The sequence below is a fragment of the Beta vulgaris genome, chromosome 3 (assembly GCF_026745355.1).
Source record: "Beta vulgaris subsp. vulgaris cultivar EL10 chromosome 3, EL10.2, whole genome shotgun sequence".
NCBI lineage: Eukaryota > Viridiplantae > Streptophyta > Magnoliopsida > Caryophyllales > Amaranthaceae > Beta > Beta vulgaris.
In genome coordinates this window covers 50,694,544-50,720,008 of record NC_079204.1, presented here as the reverse complement: position 1 = coordinate 50,720,008, position 25,465 = coordinate 50,694,544, and the positions used below count along the sequence as shown (strand labels likewise).

Sequence of the window (25,465 nt, the reverse complement as noted above, 5' to 3'; positions counted from 1 at the left end):
TATAAAATGTTGCATAGAAATGTCTATGTACAAGTACAACAAAAATATCCCAACTTTGGCCAAATAATGCTAATAACGCTTTTTTTTTTTCTCGCATGGGATCAAAGTAAACTATTTGATAAATACTCGCTTTCTAAGGAGGATTATCATAGTCTTATTTGACATAAGGTGTAAGAGCATTGTCATGTGTCTGTGAGGACTGAAAGGGATAACAATTGCCTGCTTTTCTTTAGCTAATTCCAAGTTATTGACATCTCTCCTTGGTCTTATGTCCAGATTGCAGCTGATAATGAGAGCATGGTCATCTAAAAGCCATGGAAACAGTTTTTTTTGACTTCGGATCGTCTCCTCTCACAAATAGCTTATTTTTGGGAAGTGTAGAGAAGAAAATTTATACAAACAATGTCTGATAACATATATTCCCACACTTCACCTGATGCTTGATTAGGAAACAAAGGTACAGTATGAAATTATACACAATAGTTCCTTATCATATAATTTTTGTTACAGAATGTTGCTGATGTATTTCAGGTATATATTGACCATTCACAAAGTATTAAACAAGTCCTGCAATCAAGGATTTTGAAATTTGTTGATGCAATGTTATTATTATTATACATGAATCCAAAAAACAATCAATAATATGACACTTTTAACATTTTCTGGTACAATCCTAGGTAATGTCCATCCAGTGTATAAGAGGTAAAGGAAAAACCAGTTCAACCTTTGACTGCACCACCTCCTTTTCTAGAGTTTTAATCTTTCCTTACAGTTTTGTAGGACTCCGACCACCTTTAAACGAGCCATAGAGAGATTGCGATCTTCTAAAAGTGAAAATATCATCAATGCAAATGTAATTTGATTGCTCTGCGTTGCTTTTATCGACTTCATAGTCCGATATATGCGTGGATCCATACACCCATATACTCAATGTTTTCTTTCGGGTGGCACCAACTTTAACATATTCATCAAAGAAATCTATTAGCTCTTGCTGGGTCAGCTTCTTCAGTGCTGAGACCTGTCATGAGATATGGATATGAGCAGTATAACCGATATGAAAACATCGTTTCTGAAGTTCTAAAAATAAACACACATACCTCGGATTCTTTCCTGTCAAATTTGAAAGTCCCATCAGAAATCTCTTTCCAATAGAATCTAGATTCTTCTCTCAGATTCTTGTGCTTTTCCAGCTTGCTATCAATAAGTGAACTGACGCTTTTCTGTACCCCACAAAAAACCGATGATAAGTGAATATCAAGGAAGCAAGCTAGCTGTATGTGAAACATACAAGATGAATAGATTTCAGAAAAAGAAGGCATTATGCCCTAATGAAGTGTTCATCTGCTAGTTATAAAGTTGCACGTATATTCATCTATCATAACGTCAAATTAAATTCTAGAGCATTTAACAAGTAATCAAAGTTCATTATGCTTGAGTAATAACGCCAACAACAAGAATTGCGATATCTATTCCCTTCTAAATTACAATCTTTTGTCCCACTTTTTATGTACCACTTGTGTGCCACTATTTCTTATTGGTTGTTATTATTACTATGGTCCACCAATTTATGATTAAGTTTTAAAATCAGTTTTTTAATCAACCAATAGAAGTTAATGGCACACAAGTTGTACACAAAATTGTTATTTCTACAATTGTTGTCACTATTACTATTAGGGGTTGTTTGGTCTGGAGCATACTGGAAAGAGTAAGAGAATGAAAACCCTTGTTTCCCATTTATGTTGTTTGTTTGGGGGTGTTTTCAATTCTCTTTCCCCCTATCTCAGAAGCAGTTGCCCGCAAAGTCCTCTAGATTGATTCCCCCACCCCCCTAAGGTTTTGGATTCCCCCATTTCCCTCTACACCATAACCACCTTGACCAAGCATGACCACCACTACTCCGCATCGACCCCACCAGCACCCCGTTGACCCACAGCCACCAGCCCTGTGGACTAGCCGGCACCACCACTGATCGCACTAGCCTCAACATCGACCCAAGCCCACCACACTACCACCTATCCACCACACGATATCTGGTGTGAGAGGGAGAGAGAACGACGAACCACCACCCCACCACCACCAGTACCAGACGCGTAGCAACAGAAATCAAAAGGCCAGCGAGAGACGAGCCAGTTAGCCACCACACTACCAGATCTAGCGAAGAGATAAAGAGAGATTTGTAGCTGTGGTTTACTGCCACCACCACCGTATCGGAGCACTGCTCTACTGTCCGCACCACCGCCACCGTACCACGCGCTGCTTTACTGCCGGCACAAAGTTTGTCAGAGAGAGAGATGAGAGGGAAGGAGAGGAATTTTATAGCCTTTTCCCTTTGAAACAAACCAAACATGTAGGATAATTGGGGGTATAGAATTCCTTTCCTTACCAAACCCTTTCTTCATTCCTTTCCCTTTCCCCCTCTCCTAAACCAAACGACCCCTTGTTACTTTTTTCTGTGACAAATCCAAAGCAATGGTTCACTACAAGTATTCTACTCTGAAAAATGCAATGCAAGGCTTGAATTAGTTATTTTACATCTGATGATCTTTGTGAGCATACACCATTTCCTCTCAAGTGGAGAAATTCAATAAAAAGTTTCCTGATCAGTACCGAAAATATTATTATGAAACAAGAACTCACATACATGGATCATGAACACATTCTTTTTTGTTGCACAAGAGTTTCAATGTTTAAAAAGTGAAGACTTGCCTTGAATTCATCTTCACTAAGCTGACGAAGTTCCTCTTCAAATTTACTAAGAAATGCCTCAACTCTCTGGTCGATATGACTTGGACCCTATACAATAAGAAAGCAAAGTTATTCCAAAGAGACAAGATGTCACATAAGCAATGTTTATAATATGCTACCCTGCATACCTTTGCTGTAGACTGGATGATAAATTGCAAACCATGGATGCCATATATATTTCTACACAAGAAAAAGTTTCAGTAATAGATTATCGAGTTAAAAGAGCTGCAGAACAATATCACAAGTCCTTACCTCTTTAAAAGTGCAGTTATGTATCCAAGTTGCTCAACAGATCGAAGCTGGTGGAATGCTGGTTGTTTGGCTACAAGAGCAATAAGCTCAAGTTTTACATTTGCCAGATAATCATCTTGATGTACCTATGAACATAGGAGGAATTCATATCTAAATCTCCAACGAAACACTACTTAGCAACGGTTTTTATAATAATACAGGGACATAAAGAGGACATAATTTAAAAATATGCTTAAGAGTAGCTAAAGTATACTCAGTGAATCTCACTGCTATTAATTAACATAGCTTAGAAACCATTAAAGGCAGAAATTGAGGAAAAAGACGAGTTCTTGATTGATAAACTGAAAATACAGCAAAAGTAAATGATATTCAAGCTTTCGAGAGGCTTGATTCTCTCCCAAATGAACTCTTAAAAGCTCACTAATATTCTCAATAATTTTCAACATATTTTTCTCTCTAATTATCCCTATATATAGAGTAATTTCTTTGGCAGAACTACCTAGCTTATTCCCCAAGCTAACTAATGAAGATAATATCTAACTTACCCTTCCCCCTAATATGGATTCATAGCACTCGCATTAACGATTCTCCTACTAATCAGTTGAGGATTTCAAGTAATGAATGATGGCACAAATATCCAAAATCGGATTATTAACATCTTCGAAGGAAAATCCTCTCACAACAGATGTAGCTTTCTTCAAAACCCAGAAGATGGAACCTTAGCCAACCATCCTTAAATCTTAGTCACATGACAGTGTCTATTAATTCAATTGTCTACGAAAAAATAATTCTCCACAAAACTCATTAGAAAGCAACAATGATTAACCTACAAGCCCGCCGAGGTAGAACAAACCCTTGGCATATCCATCTAAAATTTGAGACGGATAAGGTTACCATTTTGCAGAGCCAAAGTGTCCGGGAACACATCATAGAGCACTTAAGAATGACACTTTGACACGGAAAAGAAGTGAAGAAAAAAAGCCGTACTCAGAAAATACCTGAATACATTGAACAAGGCACGAATTCTCATCATCTGCATTCAAGCCTTTGGTAGAATAGCAGAACCGTTTGCCTTTGCTAAGCTTCACAACTCTATTAGTCTGATGCTGTGAGGCAAAAAGAGGCTGGCAAAAAGGGTTTGAGCACTTAAAGAAAGCACTTTCAATATGCTCAACAGTTGACTCAGCCTCAACCTGATCAATGTTCCCTGAAAATTCACCAGTAATACTGCTAAATTAAGTTACAAGATTACATGCATATTTTCAAGCAATTTTTGGAACACTAACCTGCAACATAACACTCTAGAAATGCTTTTGAAAGCATCAAGGGAATAAATTTGGAAAGTGCATCAGCTTCAAGATTGGGTAGAACTTCAAGTTGTTCCATCCAAGGCCATGAACTGTCTTGGAGAATCAATGAGCAGTAATACATTGCTTGCTGATATGGTTGCTGAAACTTGTAGTTTTGATACTCCTTTATCACAGTCTCCTGCAGAAGCAGAAGCTAGGATTATAATAGTGATTTTGGTAAATTTCTTATTACATGGCCATGTACATATATAAATTAGGTAGAAAAAAAGGAAAGATTGACATAAACACTCCCAAGAACCATTGATTTATAACCTATTGAACAGGTAACAAAATGGCGATGGTGATGGCCAAAAGGGAAGAGAAAGGAAAGAAAGAAACAATGTTCAAAATAAAAGAATACACTTTATTACATGCCGGCATAGTTAGGACTGTTGGTGTCAACTATGCCAATACCACTAACATGAAATAATTACACCTATATAGCGATTTGAAAATTGACAACATTACAATCATACAAGAATACACCAATGTTAACAAATTTGGCCAATAGTAGTTAGACAAGGTACCTCCTTTTCAAATTAGCCATAATAGCATGATATTGAGAACTGAGAAGTAACTGATGGAACAACATCATCCTCGTATCATTGTTGTATCTCCATTTTCTTGCCGTCCTTAAGGGAGGGGAGGGGGGATAGATGTGGTATCCGTAATACAGTCATTTCAGGATTGAAAAATGACATAATAGTATGAAGTTTGTATCATCAGACAACAATGGTCAACAGTAAAACAACAAGAACAAAAGGGGAAGAAAAAAAGAAATCAACTCACCCCTTCATCAATGGACACCACAAAGACTTACATCAACTGCTCCATTATCTCGATGCAATAAATTGTGCAACTTTTAAAAGCAGAAGGTTGTCACTTGTCAGACCTTGCATATAAGCCAGCCCTTGGACAGACAAAACAGTGAGCCCTCTTGTTAAGTCATCAATTTGGATGGAAATACTATGACAACTCCCTCAAATTTCGGTTGTCAAACAAACTTGAGGACTCTCATTTACCATTTCGAATGACTCTTCGATCACAAGTGAAAGACAAACTTTTTACAAACTCAGGGGTTAAGACAAATGATCAGTTTGCAGTTCCCTAGGAACTTTATCTAAACAGGTGCTTTTTCTAGTAAGGTGGTCGCTTCACTTTCTAAACCAACCATAGCACATAGTTCGAAAATGCGGTTTCGGTCCCGATCACAGTAACGGCCACAGCCGGTAGTATCGGCTTGGTACATTGGAAAACCTTTACAATACGGGTGATATGATACAATGCGGCCTTGTTTTGACACCATGCCATAGGATGAAAAGTTTTTCTGTCTCCTTTCCACACAGCTTTTCCGGCTATCTCTAACTCACTCAAGTTCCTCTTGGCTTCGATTTACAAGTTACAGAAACTCATGAAAAGGACGTTGCAGAATTTTCCAAGCATGCTTACATTAATCAGGATATATACGAAAAAAGGAAGTTCCAAGTAATAAAAAGCGACAATCACCAATAACCTTCATTATGCTACTGCTAGTTTAATTTGTGGATAGAGCTAATGAAGCCAAACAGGGTCCAAGTTTGGCCGAAAGGGTCTGCTTGACGATATATCGGCGCTCAAACCACACCTTGGCCATCTTCTAAAAAGCTACCCCCCCCCTTTTTTTTTTGAAGGCTGAAGCCAATCAATTTGGTTTTTTTTTCATGTAAGAGAGTCAATTTTAGACCGATTCTAGGTCAAGGGGTAAGACCAGAAACTCTTCCTGGCTGATTCTCAAGGTCACTTTTTGGGATGATTGCTGGCTCAGCCCAGCTTAGGGTTTGATCGCCACTATATATTTCTTTTCTCGGATTAGTAATAAAGAATTAGATTAGAAAGATACTAAGGGGGTTTAGCACATTTACAAAAGGAGGGCTAATGACAAAAAGGCACAAGCCCTCGAGGTATTGTGGAGCATTTATCTACAAAATCAAGGAAAATCATCTGATGCTCAGCTTCTAAAAATCAGTTCCAATTCTTCCAAATATACAAAAGTCTCAAGAATGAAACTTGATCACCTCTCACTCTAAACTTATATCATTGCCAGCACCTCATATCCATCAAATGCTCTCCTTATATGTTCTCCCAAAAAATCAACTTCTGATATACATCTCTATTCTATATGGGAAGAGGGGTAGGACACCAAAATATTAGAAACCCCATTTTACCCTCATTACCTCTCCATTCTAAGTTTCTAACTACTTATTTTAATTAAAAAATAAAAAAAGAAACTACCTAATTAATTTTAAAAATAAAAAAGACATTACAAAAAGAAAACCATCAACAATTCAAGTATCCCTAATTTATTCGATATAGTTAACAATTAATTTAATTTTTCTACATCGTATTTTCGCACGCATCGCGTGCATATAAAAACTAGTAACCATTTAACTAAAGCTAACTTTGTACATGGATCCCACAAGATTGGACCATAACAATTTAGCATTCTGACTTTTGTTGGGCTTTGGAGCAATACTATTGGATTGGTACTTTGAAGTTCTGGTTTCAATTAAGGCTAAATACATCAGAGAAGGTTGTTAAAACATTATTTGAGATAAAATGCTAAAATGATCCTATTGTCAAATAATTGGGAAATTCTGAAAGATATTTACTAATTTTTCTCACTTTATCTTCCAACCCCTTCTCCCCCCCCCCCCCCCTCTCCTTTCTCTCTTTCTCCCTCTATTGGGTTGTGACTGAAAATGCACCAGTTTCAAGTCTAGTGCTTTTGCATAGCCAAATATCTGATGATATGACTATAATGCAATACTCATAAGAAAGGATTGTTGATTCCCCCAACGGACATCATTATTGTTAAAACAGTACATTTTAGGTAGTAAAATGGGCCCACCAGATGAAGGCGTATAGGAAATCTCCTTCACTGATTCAAGACTCAAAATCAGGACCATGAAGTTCAGAGGTAGGGAGGAAAACATTGCTGCCCCACCTGCTGCTCTTGTTGAAATAACTTCTTTTGAGTGCATTAGTACCAACAAGAAGAATTAAAAGCAAGCGATAAGCAGTGCATTACCTTTATTACAGCAAACCTGTCAGCTCTTACTTCAAAATTCACAATCATATCAACTATCGTATCCAACAAGACCCTCAATTTGTGATTATAACCAAATACTGTCACCTACAAAGACCAGCAAAAATATCATCACAAGCACATAGAAAAAATATGCTTAAAATTCTTAATTATAAGTCATGTAAATCTTCTTTAAACTACAATCCACACAGAAGCCTTTCCCTTCATAGGTCCCGTCGCCTTCCAAATGAGGTTAGAGATAGAGGGAACATTAATTGAAAAGTTATACAAATAACTAAAGAAAGATTTTAATGAGAATACCCCAGATCAGACCAAAATCTACTATCGGGAAATCAGAGAAAAAATATCAAAGAGCCCAAAAAAATAGCCACATCCGGTTGTTGGCTAGAAACCTATGCTACAGAATTCTACTAAAATGAAACTTCAAGATAAATTGTGCCCCAATTCAAATCACTAAATACAAAATAGAAATATAATGTAAACTAATAAGAACGGGGGACAAGAAAGAAGAATAGAGGATGGTCGCTCATCCCAGCTTAAGAATCTTCCAAAAGCCCGACATTTACACCTATTACCCATTCGAAATTCGACCCAGAAGAGGAACATTAAGATACATACGAGACAAACTCCACAACTTGTACAAGGCTAGAATTGATGTTGATCGTCCTGTGCCAAAGATAATCAAATTCCAAAGGAAATCTCTAATTGCCAAAACTTGTCGCACCCTGCTCCATCGGAAAACAGACTAATCCCAAGCAACAAGATATTCCTCTTTTCCCTATCAGTTGCCGACCAAAGATAGTCCCTCATAAACTGCTTTTGCAGTCTTTTCATGTGTTGTGATTGGGATTTCTAGTAAAACTTTACCGTCGAAGAAAGGGGTGCTCACATCTTATTAGAACAGCGCAGCTGCTCCCTTCATTTTAGAGCGACCCAAAACCGGCTGCAAATTTCCAGCAAACACAGGAGCCACTGTTTCTTAGCTCAATGGAGTGGGTAATCTGGCAGATAGGAAGTTTAACAAAGGCCTGGAAAGGACGCTCCAAAATGAGAAGTGGTTGCGCATTCAAATCTCGCAACCTTCTGCTCAGCTAATATTTCCTTGGAAGTAGAATGTAGCCAATGGGTCTTATCTCTTATGCAAGTCATCTTGTTGGATTTTTTTTCTTGAGCTGGAGCTGTCACCAATGTGATAGAGATGGTTTCCAGCTGACTGGAACAAGAATTTTGCAATCTGTACAGCTTCAAGAAAGAGAGAGATTTCCGATCTTGAATTTGTCATCAATCTCGCTTACATGAACATTTCTACTGTCCCTAATCAAGTAATCATACAACTCCAAAAGAGCTGCTGCTTTTGAATCTCTTTCCTTTTTTATGTTCTATATTGTTAAATATGACTTGAAATCTTGTGAATGGCATAAGGCTAACTTTGAATGCACATATCTCTCAATCTATAAATGATTTTGATGTGATTCAAATTGGAGGTGATAGCTTGTTCAAATAGCTTTCCAACGATAGGTCATATGCCCAATTTCGATGAGAAACGAGAAAGTTATGACTGTTTTACGAAAAACTGACGAAGCAGTTTTGTCTCGGCCCGATCGGGCGGATTTGGCCCGACTCAATTGGGCGGTGCGCGATTTTGGGCGCTGAACGCGTTTTTCCGATATTTTTCGTTTTTAGGTTATCTTTTAGGGTTTGTACGGGTTCCTTATGATTATAAAAGGGCTCTTAGTGTTCATTATTATTTAACACAACTTATGAAACACTTTTAGCCTCTAGATTTAGGACTCCTTGTATTATTCTCTCTGATTTTCCCATATATAGTGAAGAAGCTCTAATCCCCCACCTGTGGATGTAGGTCAAATTGACTGAACCACGTAAATCCTTGTGTTATTTGTTTGTTCATCTTTATAGTTTTCTCACCTTCATTATTTCATTGATTTTCTGTTCCGCATTAATCAAACTACAACACCGATTTCCTAACATATATGTTTGGAAACAAAAATCAGGAAGCAACATCTAACCTTCTAAATTGACAAGCAAATGTATCATGCATAAGCGTCTCCCCAAAAGTATAAGATTAACCGATTAAGGATTCCCACCAACCAGCAACTAGCACTACGAAATAACCAATAAGCAATGCTTCAAAGATGAGACATTTCTCTGAGCTTTCATTTCCACATGTCAATAGGTGCAACTCAAGTATACTAATAGTATATTGGCCATTAAATTATGTTTAATTACCTAAATTAATGCATTACCTCAAATCCACTATCTGTATGGTTGATCACATAGTGAAGACCAGCAACCTGAGCATCATAAGCTGAAAAAAAGACAATTGATGACAAACTTACATCATAAAGAGACAAGACCTATCATCAATCTTCATGAAAATAGTTGAGCCAACAAAACAAAAGTGGATTATACATTCCAAGAGTATGAAGTAGTTTTCTGACATCTTTTAATTTTATAAATGAACAAAAGAAAGGGAAATGCCCAAAAAGCAAACCTCAAAAAGCATACCATATTCATTCAAGTAATCCATTAACAATCTAGTAAAGATGTCAGTAAGGACTTCCGATTCAGGGGAGTTTCCAGCATATGGGCAGTGAAAATCTATTTTGACATAAGCCTTGGGGATGAAAAACTTTGTATCAGGCTTGTACCATAGTCTCGAATAAGATGAAGTCCTCAACAAAATGGGGTATGAGGCCTGTTCCAATACTAATATTAATCATCCTCATGGATAAAAGAGAGCACCAGCATATAGCATGAAAAAATAAATTACAAACTGCTATACCTTGTCCTTGAAATCTTTGACAGATAAATCAGTAGGAATGAATACATTGGCTGCTGGTAGATGGAGATTCTCGTCAGGGGCAGCAGACATCCATTGCTGCAAATGAGCCAATTATATATAACAGCCAGTAAACAGCATTACAAGATATGATGCTTATACTATAAGTCCACATATGCTACCAAATTGTTAAATGCTATCTTCGATGGCGTCAGGCCCTACCTTAACCACCCAACTGAGCCCTCAGTGGCAACAATGAAATGTGAAACAACAAATCTCAAACAGATGTAAGCGATGAATATAGGAACCTGAGTCATAGAGGCAGATAGCTTCTGACAGGAATAAGTTGTTCCATACCACGGCTCTGCCAAGTCAGTATGCCCTTCAAAAGTCTTTGATTCCCAAAATATCCTGTCATCAACATGCCAGATAATCAAATCAATTCTGAATTAGCGTGCGACATAGACATATCACATAGTCTAACCCCAAATCCACCACAACAAAGAGCTAAAATAATAATTAAAAAAAAACCTAGATCCCAGAAAAAACTGAAAGGTCAATGTGTAAACAGCATCAAAACACGTGCGTCCTCCCTTCCCATCGCCGATAAGCCAATATGAATCAATTTGATCAACCAAACAGCCAAAGAAGGTCCAAAGTATACGAGAAAGAAATAAAGTAGTTGAAAAATTAAACACAAAACTGGAAACTGCATTCACAATTAGCATTCAGCAATAGTGGCACAGAAGCTACCAGGATCAGCAATCAGATGCTAGTTCTCAGGTTCAAAATATGGATTAACACATAAAAAAGAGAGTTTCATTTCAAAAGTACAAAAATCACAAGCACATATGAGCTTTCGTACATAAATTATTAAGGAATACTCCACATATGGTTTCTACAGTATTGCAGATCATGAAATAGTTCTCACTCTTTCCTTACAATGTGAATGTAGTTGAACAAAAAAGGAAAAAAAGCCATGGAACCAAAACCCCCTCCCCCCCCCCCCCAAAAAAAAAAAAAAAAAAAAAAAAAACAGGCAGCCTAACACATTGCCTGCGTATAATACACGTACATCTTGACACCAAAAAGAGAGCTTCAGCAATGGGAAGTGTACTGAGTACTGAGTACTGAGCTAACATTTTTAAAACTAAAAACTAAGCGTCCATCATTGATTATCTCTAATGAGATTAGGAACAAAGCCATAGTCGAATCAGAGACCAAATGTAAAAGGTGTAAGTTGCTGAAAAAGTGAAAAATAAAAATAAGTGAGATGTAGTCCAGAAATTAAAAGGAAGAAAGGGCCTTTCAAACATTGGAAAGGAGAAAGCAAAGAATCAGTAAACCAATCCATTGTCCACATGATTCTGAGAATCTTAGTCTTTACCTCACATTATCCTGAGTAAGTTCATTTAGTATCTTTTCGATACTGTTTGGGTTGAAGATAGATGGCAGTGACGATCTTGCAAGCCAATCTCTTGGTGGATATAACTGAAAATATATACAGAAGATGGTAATATAAGCATACAGATACTGCAATATTATATTAACCCAATCAAAAAAGGTGCATAAAGAACCAGTTTATTTCAACTCGAACCATTTTCATATCGATCAGCCTAGTAAAGAGAAAAAAGGTCCAAAATTAATATATTAAGGATAAGGACCAAATTTTATGTTGCCAAATATGGTTCCTTGTGCACTTATATACTCTCTCTGTTCTCTAATAGATTTTTCACAAATTCTTTCGAGGTCAAGGTTCTAAACTTTCAATGTATTTTTTTATATCTGAGATGGATCAAAAAACTATTATCATGTAATACCTTGTTAGATTCTTTCTGATATATAATTTAAAAATGTTCCCTTTTTCTTAATAATTTATCCAGTTTCTTTTAGGGTTGTCTAAAAATACTTTGCCCATATCTTTATATGGGTTCGATGCACTTACAACAATGGATAGAAAAAAGACATACTAAATGGCCCAGATAACACTTCCTCCTTAATCTTTGTGCCAAACCAAATGGGTAAGTATTGAGAGACGCAACTCATGCAAGGGAATATCAAATTTTAATAATTATTTATATAACTAAAAAGATTGATGGAGAAAAGTTTGCACTGGAGATCATAAAAAGCAAGTGGAACAACTATCATAGAGCAGAGAGAGTACAACTTTCGTCTCACAGCAAGAGTATGGCACAAAAAATTAAAATAGATGAAGTATCAAGCATAATCTTGAGCTTGAAGTTCAACATAACCTAGACCCTCTTACATAACTCGTATTTGACTACTAATGTTAGCACGAGTGCGTACCAGACTCAACCATTTTATGAATAGTTGAGTGTTTTGTTTCAAATTGAATTGCAAAACTAGTAGCAGAAGCATCAAGCACCTGAAACAGGTACTAAATGGTAGAATCAACAATTAGTAACATATAACCCCATTGCATGTCTCCTTTTTGAATATCATTTCTCAGACTGCCACTAGTGTTTCCAGAGGTACAAGTTTCTTTTGAAAGGAACACTGTAATTCAGAGATTAACCAGCATTTTGCAGTCATGCAGAGAAATCATGCAGAAGTGATTCCAAGGGTAAATAACTAGAATAGCTTAATTTCGAGATAAAATCTTGAACTCACCTGCATATTGCTTGAAATATTAACCACATAATCAGCAGGTGCAGTTTTGTCCTGATAATGGAACGAGGTCTCGCAAATGGCTGAAAGCTTCACAAAACGAAAGGGTTCTTATATATCTCTATCCCAGCGTAATTAAAGATCATAAAAAGAAGAAAAGGAGTTATAATGCAAAAAATAAAATTCAATGCACACAAGCGGACATGTTAATTTGTTCTGTTTTCTGAACTAATCAAACGGTCGAAGCTATTGACACAAGACATAACAAACAAAAATTATTCATGACATACCTCATTAAATATCCACTCACACGCGCCTGACTTTTGTAAAAGTTGGATATATTTGAAAAGCAAGCCCACAACATTTTGCATGTTCTCTACAAAGACAAGAGAGACACCAACAATGATCCACAGCATAATGTCAAGGTAAAGGCATCCAAGATTTATCAAGTCAAAAGTTATTCAGAAATTTTCTTTTTCATTAAATCCTTCTAATGTGGATTACCTCTATGCATTGGTAGGCTCCCGATTCCTAATGGTGAGAAATAATGACTTGTGGTCAATAATATTGCCGAGTCTTGCACGTCAGTAGTGGGGACTCTCCTCACATTGGTAGCGTCCATGTTACACCTTGGTGAAAATAATTTGTTTTTTATTTTAAATTGAGGTGGCGGGATGATGGTGGTAGGGTGGAGTACTTGCTTGACTGCACGACCTCACCCTAATAGTCTCTCTCTTCACTTTCTCGTTACCCGTGAATCTTGATTTACCACTAACACATACTTTATAGCTAACACAATTCACATTACATAAAAGAACATTTAAGTCACCAACCTAAAGATATTAAAAGCCAAAATCTCCATTCTTTTTAGATCGTCACACTTTCCATTCATCCTCTCCTTTTTTAATGGTTACACTTTTACTTTATCTATATTTGGCAATCTTTTATCATCATTTTACCCCATTCCATCCCACTTAATCTCACCTTCCCTTTTTCTTTTCATTAAGAAAGATGTCACTATCTAGTATCTATTTTTCTTTACTTAAACTTCACCCCACTCGACGCTACCTCTCTCCTCCTTGCCTAGATATGTATATTTACGGTACTCTAATAGTCTAACCATAAAAAAGAGAGGAAAGGTATTATTTGATAAAGAAAATTATGGAAACTAGCAAAAACTTATAATAATGTGTGCAATTATTAATCGGGTTTTTCAACATATACCCCTGACTATTTTTTTTTTGCACCGTATACCCTCGCAAGTTTCCAAATTCATCATATACCCCTCACGTTTCAAAAAATACATCAACATGCCCTTATGACTAACGGTGTTAGACTTCCGTTAGTCATTATACCTAATCCCCCAACCCTAATTAACAAACCCTAAACCTAAGCTAAACCTTTAACCCTAACCCCCTAATTAACAAACCCCCTAATCTAATAACCCTAACCCTAACCATCCTAACCACCACCCCTCCCCCACCCCTAGCCACCCACTGCCGCACCACCCAACCCCCCTCCCCTCCCCTTCCCCGCAGCCGTAGCGCGACCCCCCTCCCCTCTTACCCCGTAACCGTTGCCAACCTCCCTCCCCCCTCCCCCCCCCCCCGCAACAGTCGTTTTCGAATTTTAGGCGTTTTCGATTTTTTTTTTCACTTCAGGGGAGGGGGAGGGGTTGCCGGCGGTTGCGAGGGAAGGGGAGGAGAGAGGGGTTGCCGGCGGTTGCGGGGGAAGGGGAGGGGAGGGGGTTGGTCGACTGCAGGGGAGGGGGCTGCGGAGGTTGGGGGAAAGGGGGTGGTGGTGGTGGGTGGGCTTTGAAAAACAGAGGGTGGTGGTTCACAATGCGAAAATCCGGTGGGGGTGGGGGTCACAGGTGCGAAAGTTCGGTAGGGTGGAGGTGATGTGTGGTCGTCTGGTGGGGTGGGCGAGGTTGCGGCTGGGGTGGGGTGGGTGGTCGTTGGTGGGGGTGGGCGAGGTTGCGGCTGAGGTGGTGGGGTTGGTGGGCTGGGGTTGTTGGGGGTGGTGGGCTGGGGGTGGGGGGTGGGCTGGGGGGCTTTTAGGGTTAGTTAGGTTTTTAGGGTTTGTTATTGTTATTAGGGTTATTTAGGGTTTAGGGTTTAGGGTAGTTAATTAAGATTAGGGCCTAATGACTACGGAAGACCGTTAGTCAAAAGGGTAAGTTGATGTATTTTTCGAAAAGTGAGGGGTATGTGATGAATTTGGAAACTTGAAAGGGTATACGGTGCAAAAAAAATTTGACAGGGGTCTATGGTGAAAAAACCGAATTATTAATATAGTGAAAATCAGGAACTACGAAAACTTTTAGATTCTGAAACCATCTTCAAATAGACACTTACCATGACCAGCATCTGTGAGTTCGATGACAACTTTGAAAAAAGAGTACTCAGTAGTCCAGTCCGATTCTCCTGCAGATAAATCAGTGGCCCAACCTGCAAACAAAAACTCTGATGATAAGAAGTTGAACTACATACAGTTTATGGATATATCAAGGAACCAACACATTTAAACTAACAGGTTGAAAGGGCTACATCAGACACCTCTATATGTAGAACTTGAGTGTCACCTTCAAACAATTCTCTATACATTGAACAGCAAATTTCCATGCTGTAAAAGTTCTTATCTTACATATATCATTCATCTATGCATTTTATATCCTAAATTCTGATGGAGCAAATAGCATCTCAAAATTTCAATCTTTTCTTGTATAATCAAACATCAATCTTATGGTATACTTTACAGCAAAGTGAATACTTGCCTTAACTCACTAAAAAAGAACATAAGAATTGTATAACAGCATACACATGAGCAGCTAATAATTTGTTTCAGGCAAAAAACTGGACTAACAAACTAATAATCCAATCAAAATGTATCAACCAAAAAATGTTGTCAAAGGTACCTTAAGATTTTGTAAGAAAAAGAGGCAGGTAACTAAAGAGAGCACTGAATTTCTAGACATAGGTATACAATCAACAGCTATCAATATCGAACATAACAATTTTTTCAAACGATAAATAAATATATAATAATAGTTTAATGCAAACAGGGAAATGAGATACTTATTTTTATGAGCATGCAAGGGATGTATCAAGACCCACCCAATTTCTTCAAGACGTAAAACAAAGAACCTTCTGCTTCATGGCCAATAAGATGTCCAAGATACCTGCATGGTCCTTCTTTATAGTAATGAATGCCAGGAGTAATTGGCCAATTGATCCTCAATTTATGGCCCTCTTTAATTGGGACAACTTTGACAAGCATCTACAAACAAGTTAAACAGAAAGCAGATAAATGCAGAATGGCAGAACCATCTAAATGTCTACATACAGCTGATACAGAGCATGAAAACTAACCTGAAGGTGGTCTGATGTGCAAGGCTCACCAGGGAAGCTAAGGGAGTTTCTATTAGTGTTTGGTATATCTTGAAATTTGCATTCCACCCAACTTTCAATTTTATCAAGACTATCTAACATTTGCACAGTGAACAGACACTTTAGCATGTAAAATGACAATACAGTTAATCCTTCAGCATAGGTAAAAGCAAAGCTATTAGAACCTTTGGCATAAACAACAAGACGCATCAGGTTAGCAGAATAATATTCCTTATAGAACTTGATCAATTCCTCTCGGGTATCTATACCCTTTTCCTTTGGGCGCACCTCCAAGGTATCCCAGCTACCTGCAATTACCACAGCCTCAAACAATTCATTGGAATTCAGAAAAAGGGAGCTCATCAAAGAACAAATAGTAAGTCCTCGAAACTCTTGGATCTCTTAAGAATTCAAAGTGCAGGTGCAATCTAAATTTAACTTTGAAGTATAAGATTGCATGGGTAATGCAGTGATGCTATCAACAATAGTCAGTGCCTGTGAAATGACAACGTCACAGGGCAAAAGCATAGCAACTGGCTATCCCTGTACACTCTAATGTCGCCCCCCTTAAGGAACTGACAGAACATGCCTAATACTTAAAGTTTCCCTTTCTGATATGGTGACTTCCAAACATAAAACAGTAACCCAATCTGATTACTTAAAAACAGTCACTTCAGAACATAAACCGATATCAAGCATGGGTCCACAATAAATTTTTTGTGGATCTAGTCCACACAATTTGTTTTGCAGACAAAGATACATTGATTTACTTGATGGCAGACTTAAATATGGCTTGGCCTGAATTTTACCCAACCCAAACAACCAACTTCTCGCTGGGGCACGACTAATCTCTTATCCATTCCCCCTCCCCCCTCCCCCCTTCACACTCTTCAATACATAGCAAGGACATTAAGCCCTGTTTGGTAAAGAGAGGTTTGGAGAAAAATTAGAGGTTTGAACTCATATTAGCAGCTTCTTGACGTCCAGGAATTAGTGGGCTAAGTTACATTCTTGATAAATACATTTATAAACAATGAAAAGTACAATAATGGATTATGTCTATGTCCTTATTGGTCATTTTACACAACTAAGTAGCAATCAACAATAAGCTACTTACCAAACACCTTTAACAACTAAAACAATCAGCTAATCAAACCAGCTAATAAATCACACAACAGCTATCAGCTATCAGTTATCCGCTAATTACCAAATAGGGCCTAAATCAGTTTGCAATATTTGGTACTGAAAGAACAGCGTTTACCAGTCTAAAGGCAGAAACCGTAAAATTCCCAAGTTTTATAATAGAAGATATGATCAAACTCAAGGTAGGATTAATGGTGTATACTAGCTTTCAGATATTCCTTTCCAAAATTAATCCAGTTTAACAAAAACTTATTTTAACAGAACACGTTATATCAGCCAAAGATTCAGCATCTATAATTTTTTTGTCCAGAAGCAATTAACCACAATTTAGCAAATGACTTCGAAATCTCATCTACATACAATAGCATGTCATTACACTGTTGTCCTCCAGAAAATTTAGACCACCAGCAGCTCTGAGATTGACAAGACCATCCTACAGAAATCTGCTGTGTGCATGAAACATTCCTAAACACCTTCTGATCCAATAGTTCAGAAAGCAAGAAAGGTTAACGTAAGAGGTGGTCCGTAACGTAATGTGCAATTGGAGATAACTGATCCTACAATATAATAATACTAGGATTAGGAAACTTCTATCTACAAATTTAAAAAACGAAATCATAAGCCACCTTCCCAGGCCAAAACTCATTATTTTGCACGCTCGGCCTAGGGTTAGCGTCTACTCCATGAGTTGATGCGCAATGCAAAGGGTAACTAGGAGCTTCATTGTGTACTGTGTACACTTATACGGTTATACCATGCTCACACAGTACCAAAAGCGGAGAACAAAAGGGCAGCCAATTGGTTTGATAAACTTTACAAAACGTACTACTAAGAGATAATGGGAGAAAAATAAGAGATGGGAAAATTTAGGAACAAAGTAGATGCTACAAAAAGACATTGTCACATGTGACTTTATAACTTCATTTACAAAGTCAAAAAAACAAACAATTCAAGCACAAGCCATCGAGGCACAGTGACATCCATTGATAACTGTCAATATACAAGCCAACGGGAGGTGAAGACCAGCTTTGCCCGTGTAGCCTCCTTTGCCTACCCACCGCACCCCTCCCCCCCGTATTCCCCTTGTTCTTTGCATATGCAACAAAGGTCCAATCAAACCAAATGAAGTCTCGATTTTCTACAAACATTCAGAGCAATATCCAACATTTCAACAATCTCCCACTGCGCACGAACTTGATAAAAGCAATTTAAAAACGAATGACTCAAGAATTAGATCGGAAAGACACCATGGGGTGTCCCCCATTTACAAAAGGCGGGTTAATGACAAAAGGAAACGAATGGGGATTGGATAATCCAAAAAAGATAAAGTGGTGAAGATCCCCAAAGAGATCTTTTCCTTTTCCTAAGACATCATTAGCTTGATCAGAAACATTGTCCTTTTTTTTCAAATTAATGAAATTAAACTTAGTTTAACCCAGTGATATCACTCTGTTGCTTAAAAGTTCTTGTCGCCAGAGACCTTGCTGCTGCTTTCAGAATGTGTTCAAACTATCACCAAGAATTCCTGGAAATTTGGGTATGCACTACAAGAAATTGAAGAACGTCTTTCATTAATATTGGACATGTCCCACATTCAAAGAATAAGCTCGCTGCATCCTTCTTATGGCTTCTAGATTTCACTTGGTAGAAGAGATTGCTTTTGGTAATATACTCATTTGAGAAATTTGCCTACGATTTGTGGTTCTTCTCCAAATTTCTTCACCCAGTCCTCATTATTGACACCAAACACCTTCTCCCTCATTATAACTCCACATTCATATTACTATAAAATTCATAGTAATAATGCAGTCTTTTAAATGCAAAAGAACAATTTTACTTCGCCTCTCTTTCTCTTCTTCCAATACTGTGTGCTAATACTCGAAGCATGGACAGACTCCATCAATACTCAATAGTTAGACCAGGGTACATAAACCACGTAGCTACTATAGACAAAATCACTGAATTTCTTGTGAAGGGCTCTTTAGCTTGCTCAGAAAGGGGTCTCCTTCCCCAATCACTTATCAGCAGCATCTCAATATACAAAATATAAGCTTGTTCACAGTATAAACTGAGGATATTATGTGTTTTGAATTCATTACCTGTACTAAATTTGTGATAGGGATGGGCTTGTGAGCTGAGATATTTATTGAGCTGAAAACAAGGATGGAATCATGCATTAGAATACTAGTTTCACCACAAGAGCAAAAAACAAAATATCACAGGATTGTTTAAATGAGAGCATATCAGAGTTTGAGGTTTAGAACTATAAATTTGAACTGTACTGCAGTAAAAGAGACACAGTAAGTCAGTACTGTAGAAAATTAACAAAACTTGTACTCCCTTCGTCCTCAAATGAACTTTATGATAGGCTTGGAAACACAAATTAATATTTTTAAGTTGGAAACACAATTAATTAATGGAAAGAGAGAATTAGTGGAATCCCAACACCGATCAACACATTTGATATGAAAGGAGAGTATGTGAGATATAAGGAGTTTAGTGGGGTGGTCCATATCACATAGGTTGGATTGGGTAAATTTTTCATTTGATTTTGAGGTAACAAGAAGCTTACTTGTGGACATCACTTGTGGACATCACATAAAGGAATACGGGAAGTTTATTTAAAGATGAACAGAGTATATGTTGATACAAAATCTCAGACCAAAAGTCTTGTGATTGTGACACCAAGAAACCCAGTTGCTCTCGGAATTATCAAGAAGTTTACGGAAAAGAACGCCTGATAGCTCTAGAAACCTTCTATAACGATACTTATGTCCCACTAACATCCATGATAAAATGAACATATACAACAAACTAAAAACAAATGCAAGCAAGGTAAGAAGATAACTAAAAAGTATATGAAATATGTCATAACAAGGAACGAAAATGGCACAGAATTTTACACATTACATTCTGCTCTTGAAATGTCTCAAGATTAGGCTAGTTAGCAAGTGACTGACAGAACTAGAAGATGAGAGAAAGAAAAGCAGGGGCAACTAAATTCAGTCATACATTGACGCCGTAAAAAGGACATCTAGAACTAAGGCGACCCTATTGCATCAAAGTAGAATCTAAACAGGCAAAAGCTGCATATGTGTTCACATTCACGCTCCACCGAAACATCTACAGAGAGAACAATATCGAAATATTGACACTCAAGAAAAACTAGACAAGCCACTATAAACAATGTCAAAAGGATTATAAAGAAATACCTGGTTCATGCGCCATACATCAGAAAGCAGGTTCTTTTGATGTTCTAAGGAAAGGATAAGACAAAACGAAAGTAGTCAGTAAAGCAACAAAAGGCAATATACGTAAACATATATTGTTGTTGAAATATCAGGGAAAATAAAAGGATAATTCCGAGCTTTGACAAGCAAGGTGGCAGTTATATAATGTACCTGAATCTACAGCTTTAATTTCCCTCATGGTAGCATCAGAAGACATGAGTGGCTTGATAAAGAACTGCGCAAACCTGATCCAGAAGAAAAATCCAGTTTGAGGCTTGCAAAGGACAAAAAGAATAGGTATATTCCTATTCTCAATTCAATATGAGGAACCAAACATGTTCAAGAGCAAACAATTTAACCTATCCAGAGCCTCCTCAAAAGCATCTGCATTGATGTCAAAGAAATAGTTGGTATACTCTGAGGCAGTGAAAGCATTTGTGTGGCCACCATGCTGTGCATCAACATAGGATCAGTATTATAGCAATGAAACAGATGTTCATATTTCTGAATGAGCATCAGCTATGACTTATCAACTATCTGGTAATTTGCCAAGCATAATACAACTCTGATAAAAGAACAGATATGAACCAATGACCTAGTTAATACACTTTGCAAGAAAAATTACCAACTATCATACCTATGATGTACCAAAGCATACCAGCACTACCATGCAAAGGATTTTGGGCGAGCACTTTAATTTCCAATACAACTGGCTAAAAAGCTAGGAAAGAGTTACATAACTGACAACCCTAGAGGAGGCCGTCCCTCATGCGCAAAGCTGGTAGAACTGCATAATGAATATCCCTGAGAATTTCTCACTTTGACAAGGAACTTTATGATTTTATCACTAAATTTCTTAAAACCCCGATTATGCCTAAAGGGCCAAAAAATCAAGACCAGACAAAGTATTATAGACAAGATATAGGTTACTACAAATTATAATTCCCTTCACACCAGCTCTCCTACATACTTTGAGGAAAGAGAGTTAAGAGACACACTAGTTATTCTTAGGAGGATTGGCCACTAGGACAACCATGTCAAAATAGACTAGTAATACAGTGGGAGAAGAGAAATCCAAGATGACAAATGCTTCAAACACAAGAATCCCTCTACATGGTTATAAAACTATTATCTGGGAACCCAACCTAGTCAGGTCTAAAAGGTAAAAATTCAGAGTGAGGCAGGGGGGGGGGGTCTTACTCTTCCTCCAGAAACAGAATTCACAGATAACCAATAATATGTACATATGGATGAAAGATGAGCTCGTGAAAGTAGCATGCATTTAGTAGAATTATCATAATTTCCATACCCTAAAATGGATCAGAAACAGAAATATCTATACTAGTTTCTCGACCACTTTTCATCAGTTTTTGATTTCTGACCTAACGATAGAACCAAGTAAATAAGTATATCTTTCTAAAAAGATTACAAATGATCAAATATTTGCTCTCTAATATCTAAGTACCTCTGTTATGTACTTCGAGTAACTATCTTCTATAGGATACTTTTCACTGGCGTAAAACAACATGTGCTCTGCAAAACACCAAAACAAGATAAATCAAGGTTATACACAGAAAACTACATTAAAATTGGATTTCCCTAATAGAGTGGCTACACTAACCACTGTCAACCATGGGAGAAAAGACTCAGAAATGCAAAGGCAAAATTAAATGTTGGCATCAAACTCCTTAAAAAGAGAATAATATTATTAAGGAACATCAAGAGTAAAAAACTTATATGGACTTGGTCCACACTTAATCAGTGTGGACCTAATGCTAATTTATGTGATTTACGAAAAAAAGGTATAGTCATAAAAGATGAGTAGATATAGATTGTGAAGTTTGAATATATGAAAAAAAAAAGTTACTATGCAAGAAAGTGAAAATTTCATCATGATAAACTAATGTGAGAAAGAGTGACTATATTAAAGAAAAAGTCATGGTAGATATTAAATGTATGGTATAACTTAAGATTTTCAAAGGTTACTATATGAAAAAAAAAAAAAGGTCACTATGTTAAATAAGTGGTTTTGGTCCACAGCATTATTAATGCGGACCAGGTCCACGCAAGACTAACTCACATCAAGAGTATCTACAAAATGAAAAATCACATATCCACATTGAGAAACCTTGGTGGCTAGTGCTACCAGTTGTCTAAGGACATCCATTCATAAAAATGTCTATATGTGCTTTAACTTGTGTTAATAGTTTCCAACCAATGGTTTGGGGTTCCCCTTGGTTTTAGAATACTGGGATTCAAGAAGTAAAATCAATTTTTAACGATCTATGCTTTGTACAGGTTTCCCATACTTCAGCACCAATATAGCTAATACTAGAGCTTTCTAGGCCATAAGTGCTCAAGATATGAAAGACACGTATGTTGGAGTAGCTAAAAAAAATTAGAAGACATATTTAAGGTAAATAAAGGTGTCAAAATAACATAGAATTTGACAATCCAAGAAAGAGCCAATTGAGTTCTCATAATGCCACTCCATCTCATCCTTAGAACCCATTTTTCTTCTTAGCCGTCGGGTTCCACAATCCACACCAAGATCAAATAAGCTAGTTGCATTTCTCATAGACAAAGGTTGGACCATTGCCGGAGAGAAAGGCTGACCCCCTTTAAATTTTTTTTGTTTTCATTATTTGTTTTGTTTGTATTTTGGGGGACTTTTGTTATTGTTATATTGATTACATTTGACTTCAAAAGCATTATTGCTTTTAGGATCCGGATCCCTTATTCATTCAACGGAAACTATTGTTGGATATTCTCCGGATAAAAGTCAAAATATCGTTCTTTACCTGAAACCGACACAGATAGGTAGGTCGGTAGAGAATACCTAGGGGTGCGAGACAACTCTCTCTAAGGAACTCGGCAAAAATAGCCCATATTTTCCTTGTACATTCAAATCAGATAAATAATTTTAACAATCCCTCGAAAATTCAAATTCATACCCTCAATTCTACCAACACCTAATCTCTATGCGTGACTTCAAGGAACAGTAGGGGGGCCGCCAATTTCCACTGATCACAAATTACAAACAACTAAACATCCTATCAATTTCTCCATAGATATATTTTTTAAAAAAATTGATCAACATTCATGCTTTACATAGACTCAGAACCACATCGATGTTTCATATATTAGACTTGTCTGAACACACATTTCATAAATCATATTTGAATTTTTTCCTTGAATGATGCAAAAGTGGGTTTTAATTCCAGAAATATGCCCAAAAAAAAAAAAATCCCTACATACCGTCCACGTATGACGGCACGCGAGAAACTGTTTTTTTTTTTGTTTTTGCCCACGTAAACTGCTACTCAGAGTGGCGGTTTATATTAAAATAAAACGCTACTTTAAGTAGCGGTTTATACACATAAACCGCTATCTCAAGTAGCGGTTTATATATATAAACCGCTACCCAGAGTAGCAGTTTACCTGGGCAAAATGTTGCAAGCACATATCAAACTCTGGAAATTTCAGTAAACCGCTACTTGGAGTAGCGGTTTTCATTAATGAACCGCTACTTGAAGTAGCGGTTTATATCAATCAGCGCCAGACTGGGGGTTCAGGGACCAGTAAACCGCAACTTGAAAATATTAACCGCTACTTCAAGTAGCGGTTTTACTTAAGTAGAAAAAAAAAATTCTCGCGTGCCGTCCTACATGGACGGTACGCAGGGAATTTTTCTTTTTTTGGCATATTTCTGGAATTAAAACCCACTTTTGCATTATTCAAGGAAAAAATTCAATCATATTTGGTCAAACAACATAAATGATTTTCCTTCTTCAATGAGACTGTGGCACCCTAATATGTAGCAAAAGCATAAGTAGAGAAAAAAAATCCTCGCATATAGAAGAAGTTTTTCCTTTTCTTTCTTCGTCGTCTGAATTACTTACAAAATGAACAACAACTATGAACACAAACAACTTCTAAAAGCATGATTGAATAACAAATTTTAATCTCAAAGTCAAAAATTACACACAATAACAACAATCAGCCAGTTTGGCATAAAACGCACAACATATAAATTGAGGAGGAGAGAGAATACCGAGAAAATGAGCGAGTCCTTCGAGACCTTCAGGGTCGCAGAAAGAGCCGACATTGACATTCATGGAAGCAGCACACTGTCAAAACAACAACAAAACAAAAAAAATCAAATCATCAACAATGAAGAAAATTAGGTTAAAATCAATCAAGAAAATTAGTGAATTTGAGTTTGAAAGACGATGAATTGGAAATTAGAGACCTTATCAGTATCAGGATCGCTAATAAGAAGAACTTCAAGAGAGTTATGGAGGACGATTCTCTTGTACTCTCTTTTGTCAGTTCGAGGTTTGAGTATCTCCACTATCTCATCTTTGCCAACCGCCATTTTTGGTTTCTTGAAGAGAACAGGGAGAGGAAGAAACAGATTTGGAGGGTGAGGAAGAGAGGAAGGAAGAACAGTAGACTTTGATTTTTATTTTGGTTTAGTTTTCGTCTGAAATGGGTTTGATGGGGACCGTTTATGTGGCGTTGTTATGTTACGTCACCACCTTGTCCTCCTTAGTCCTTAGTCCTTAGTCCTTACTCATTACCGCCTAGGCATGGGTCATGGAGGTTTTTAAAAAAGCCCTTTTGTAGAGCGGATGGTTCACCGTTCACTTTCGAATAAACTACTTCTTCCGTTTTATAATACTCGTTACATTTTTTATTATGGTAAGTTTCATATTACTTACTACACTTCTTTTTTGAGCAATAAACTCTCTCTATCTCTCTCCTCTCACATGAGTCGTTTTTCTTTTTACTCTCTACCTCTTTCTTCTCCAAAAATTGCATAGGAGTTAGTGAATTGATAA

The 25,465-nt window shown here is 37.2% G+C and overlaps 1 protein-coding gene across 1 annotated transcript; it reads right to left on the bottom strand.

The window, feature by feature from the left end:
- Positions 1-470: 470 nt before the first annotated feature.
- On the bottom strand, positions 471-25,130 carry LOC104889352 (insulin-degrading enzyme-like 1, peroxisomal). The gene is made up of 26 exons (XM_010674545.4): positions 24,874-25,130; positions 24,676-24,751; positions 22,087-22,154; positions 20,981-21,072; positions 20,793-20,866; positions 20,604-20,647; positions 19,491-19,542; positions 16,434-16,556; positions 16,231-16,343; positions 15,976-16,138; positions 15,217-15,309; positions 13,150-13,235; positions 12,863-12,949; positions 11,619-11,722; positions 10,540-10,642; positions 10,235-10,330; positions 9,958-10,147; positions 9,696-9,757; positions 7,414-7,518; positions 4,284-4,485; positions 3,996-4,204; positions 2,998-3,122; positions 2,874-2,925; positions 2,707-2,793; positions 1,098-1,220; positions 471-1,018 (listed from the first exon to the last, which is right to left on the bottom strand). The coding sequence occupies exons 1-26, from the start codon at positions 24,997-24,999 to the stop codon at positions 767-769; spliced, it is 2,907 nt and encodes a 968-aa protein (XP_010672847.1). The 5' UTR covers positions 25,000-25,130; the 3' UTR covers positions 471-766.
- Positions 25,131-25,465: the final 335 nt, after the last annotated feature.

Coding starts and splice junctions, on each gene's coding strand:
- LOC104889352 (XM_010674545.4), bottom strand. CDS start 24,999: ATGGCGGTTGGCAAAGATGAGATAGTGGAGATACTCAAACCTCGAACT. Junction 22,155..24,675: donor AGGACTCGCTCATTTTCTCG/GTATTCTCTCTC, acceptor GGTGTTTTGCAG/AGCACATGTTGTTTTACGCC. Junction 4,205..4,283: donor TCTAGAGTGTTATGTTGCAG/GTTAGTGTTCCA, acceptor GTGAATTTTCAG/GGAACATTGATCAGGTTGAG.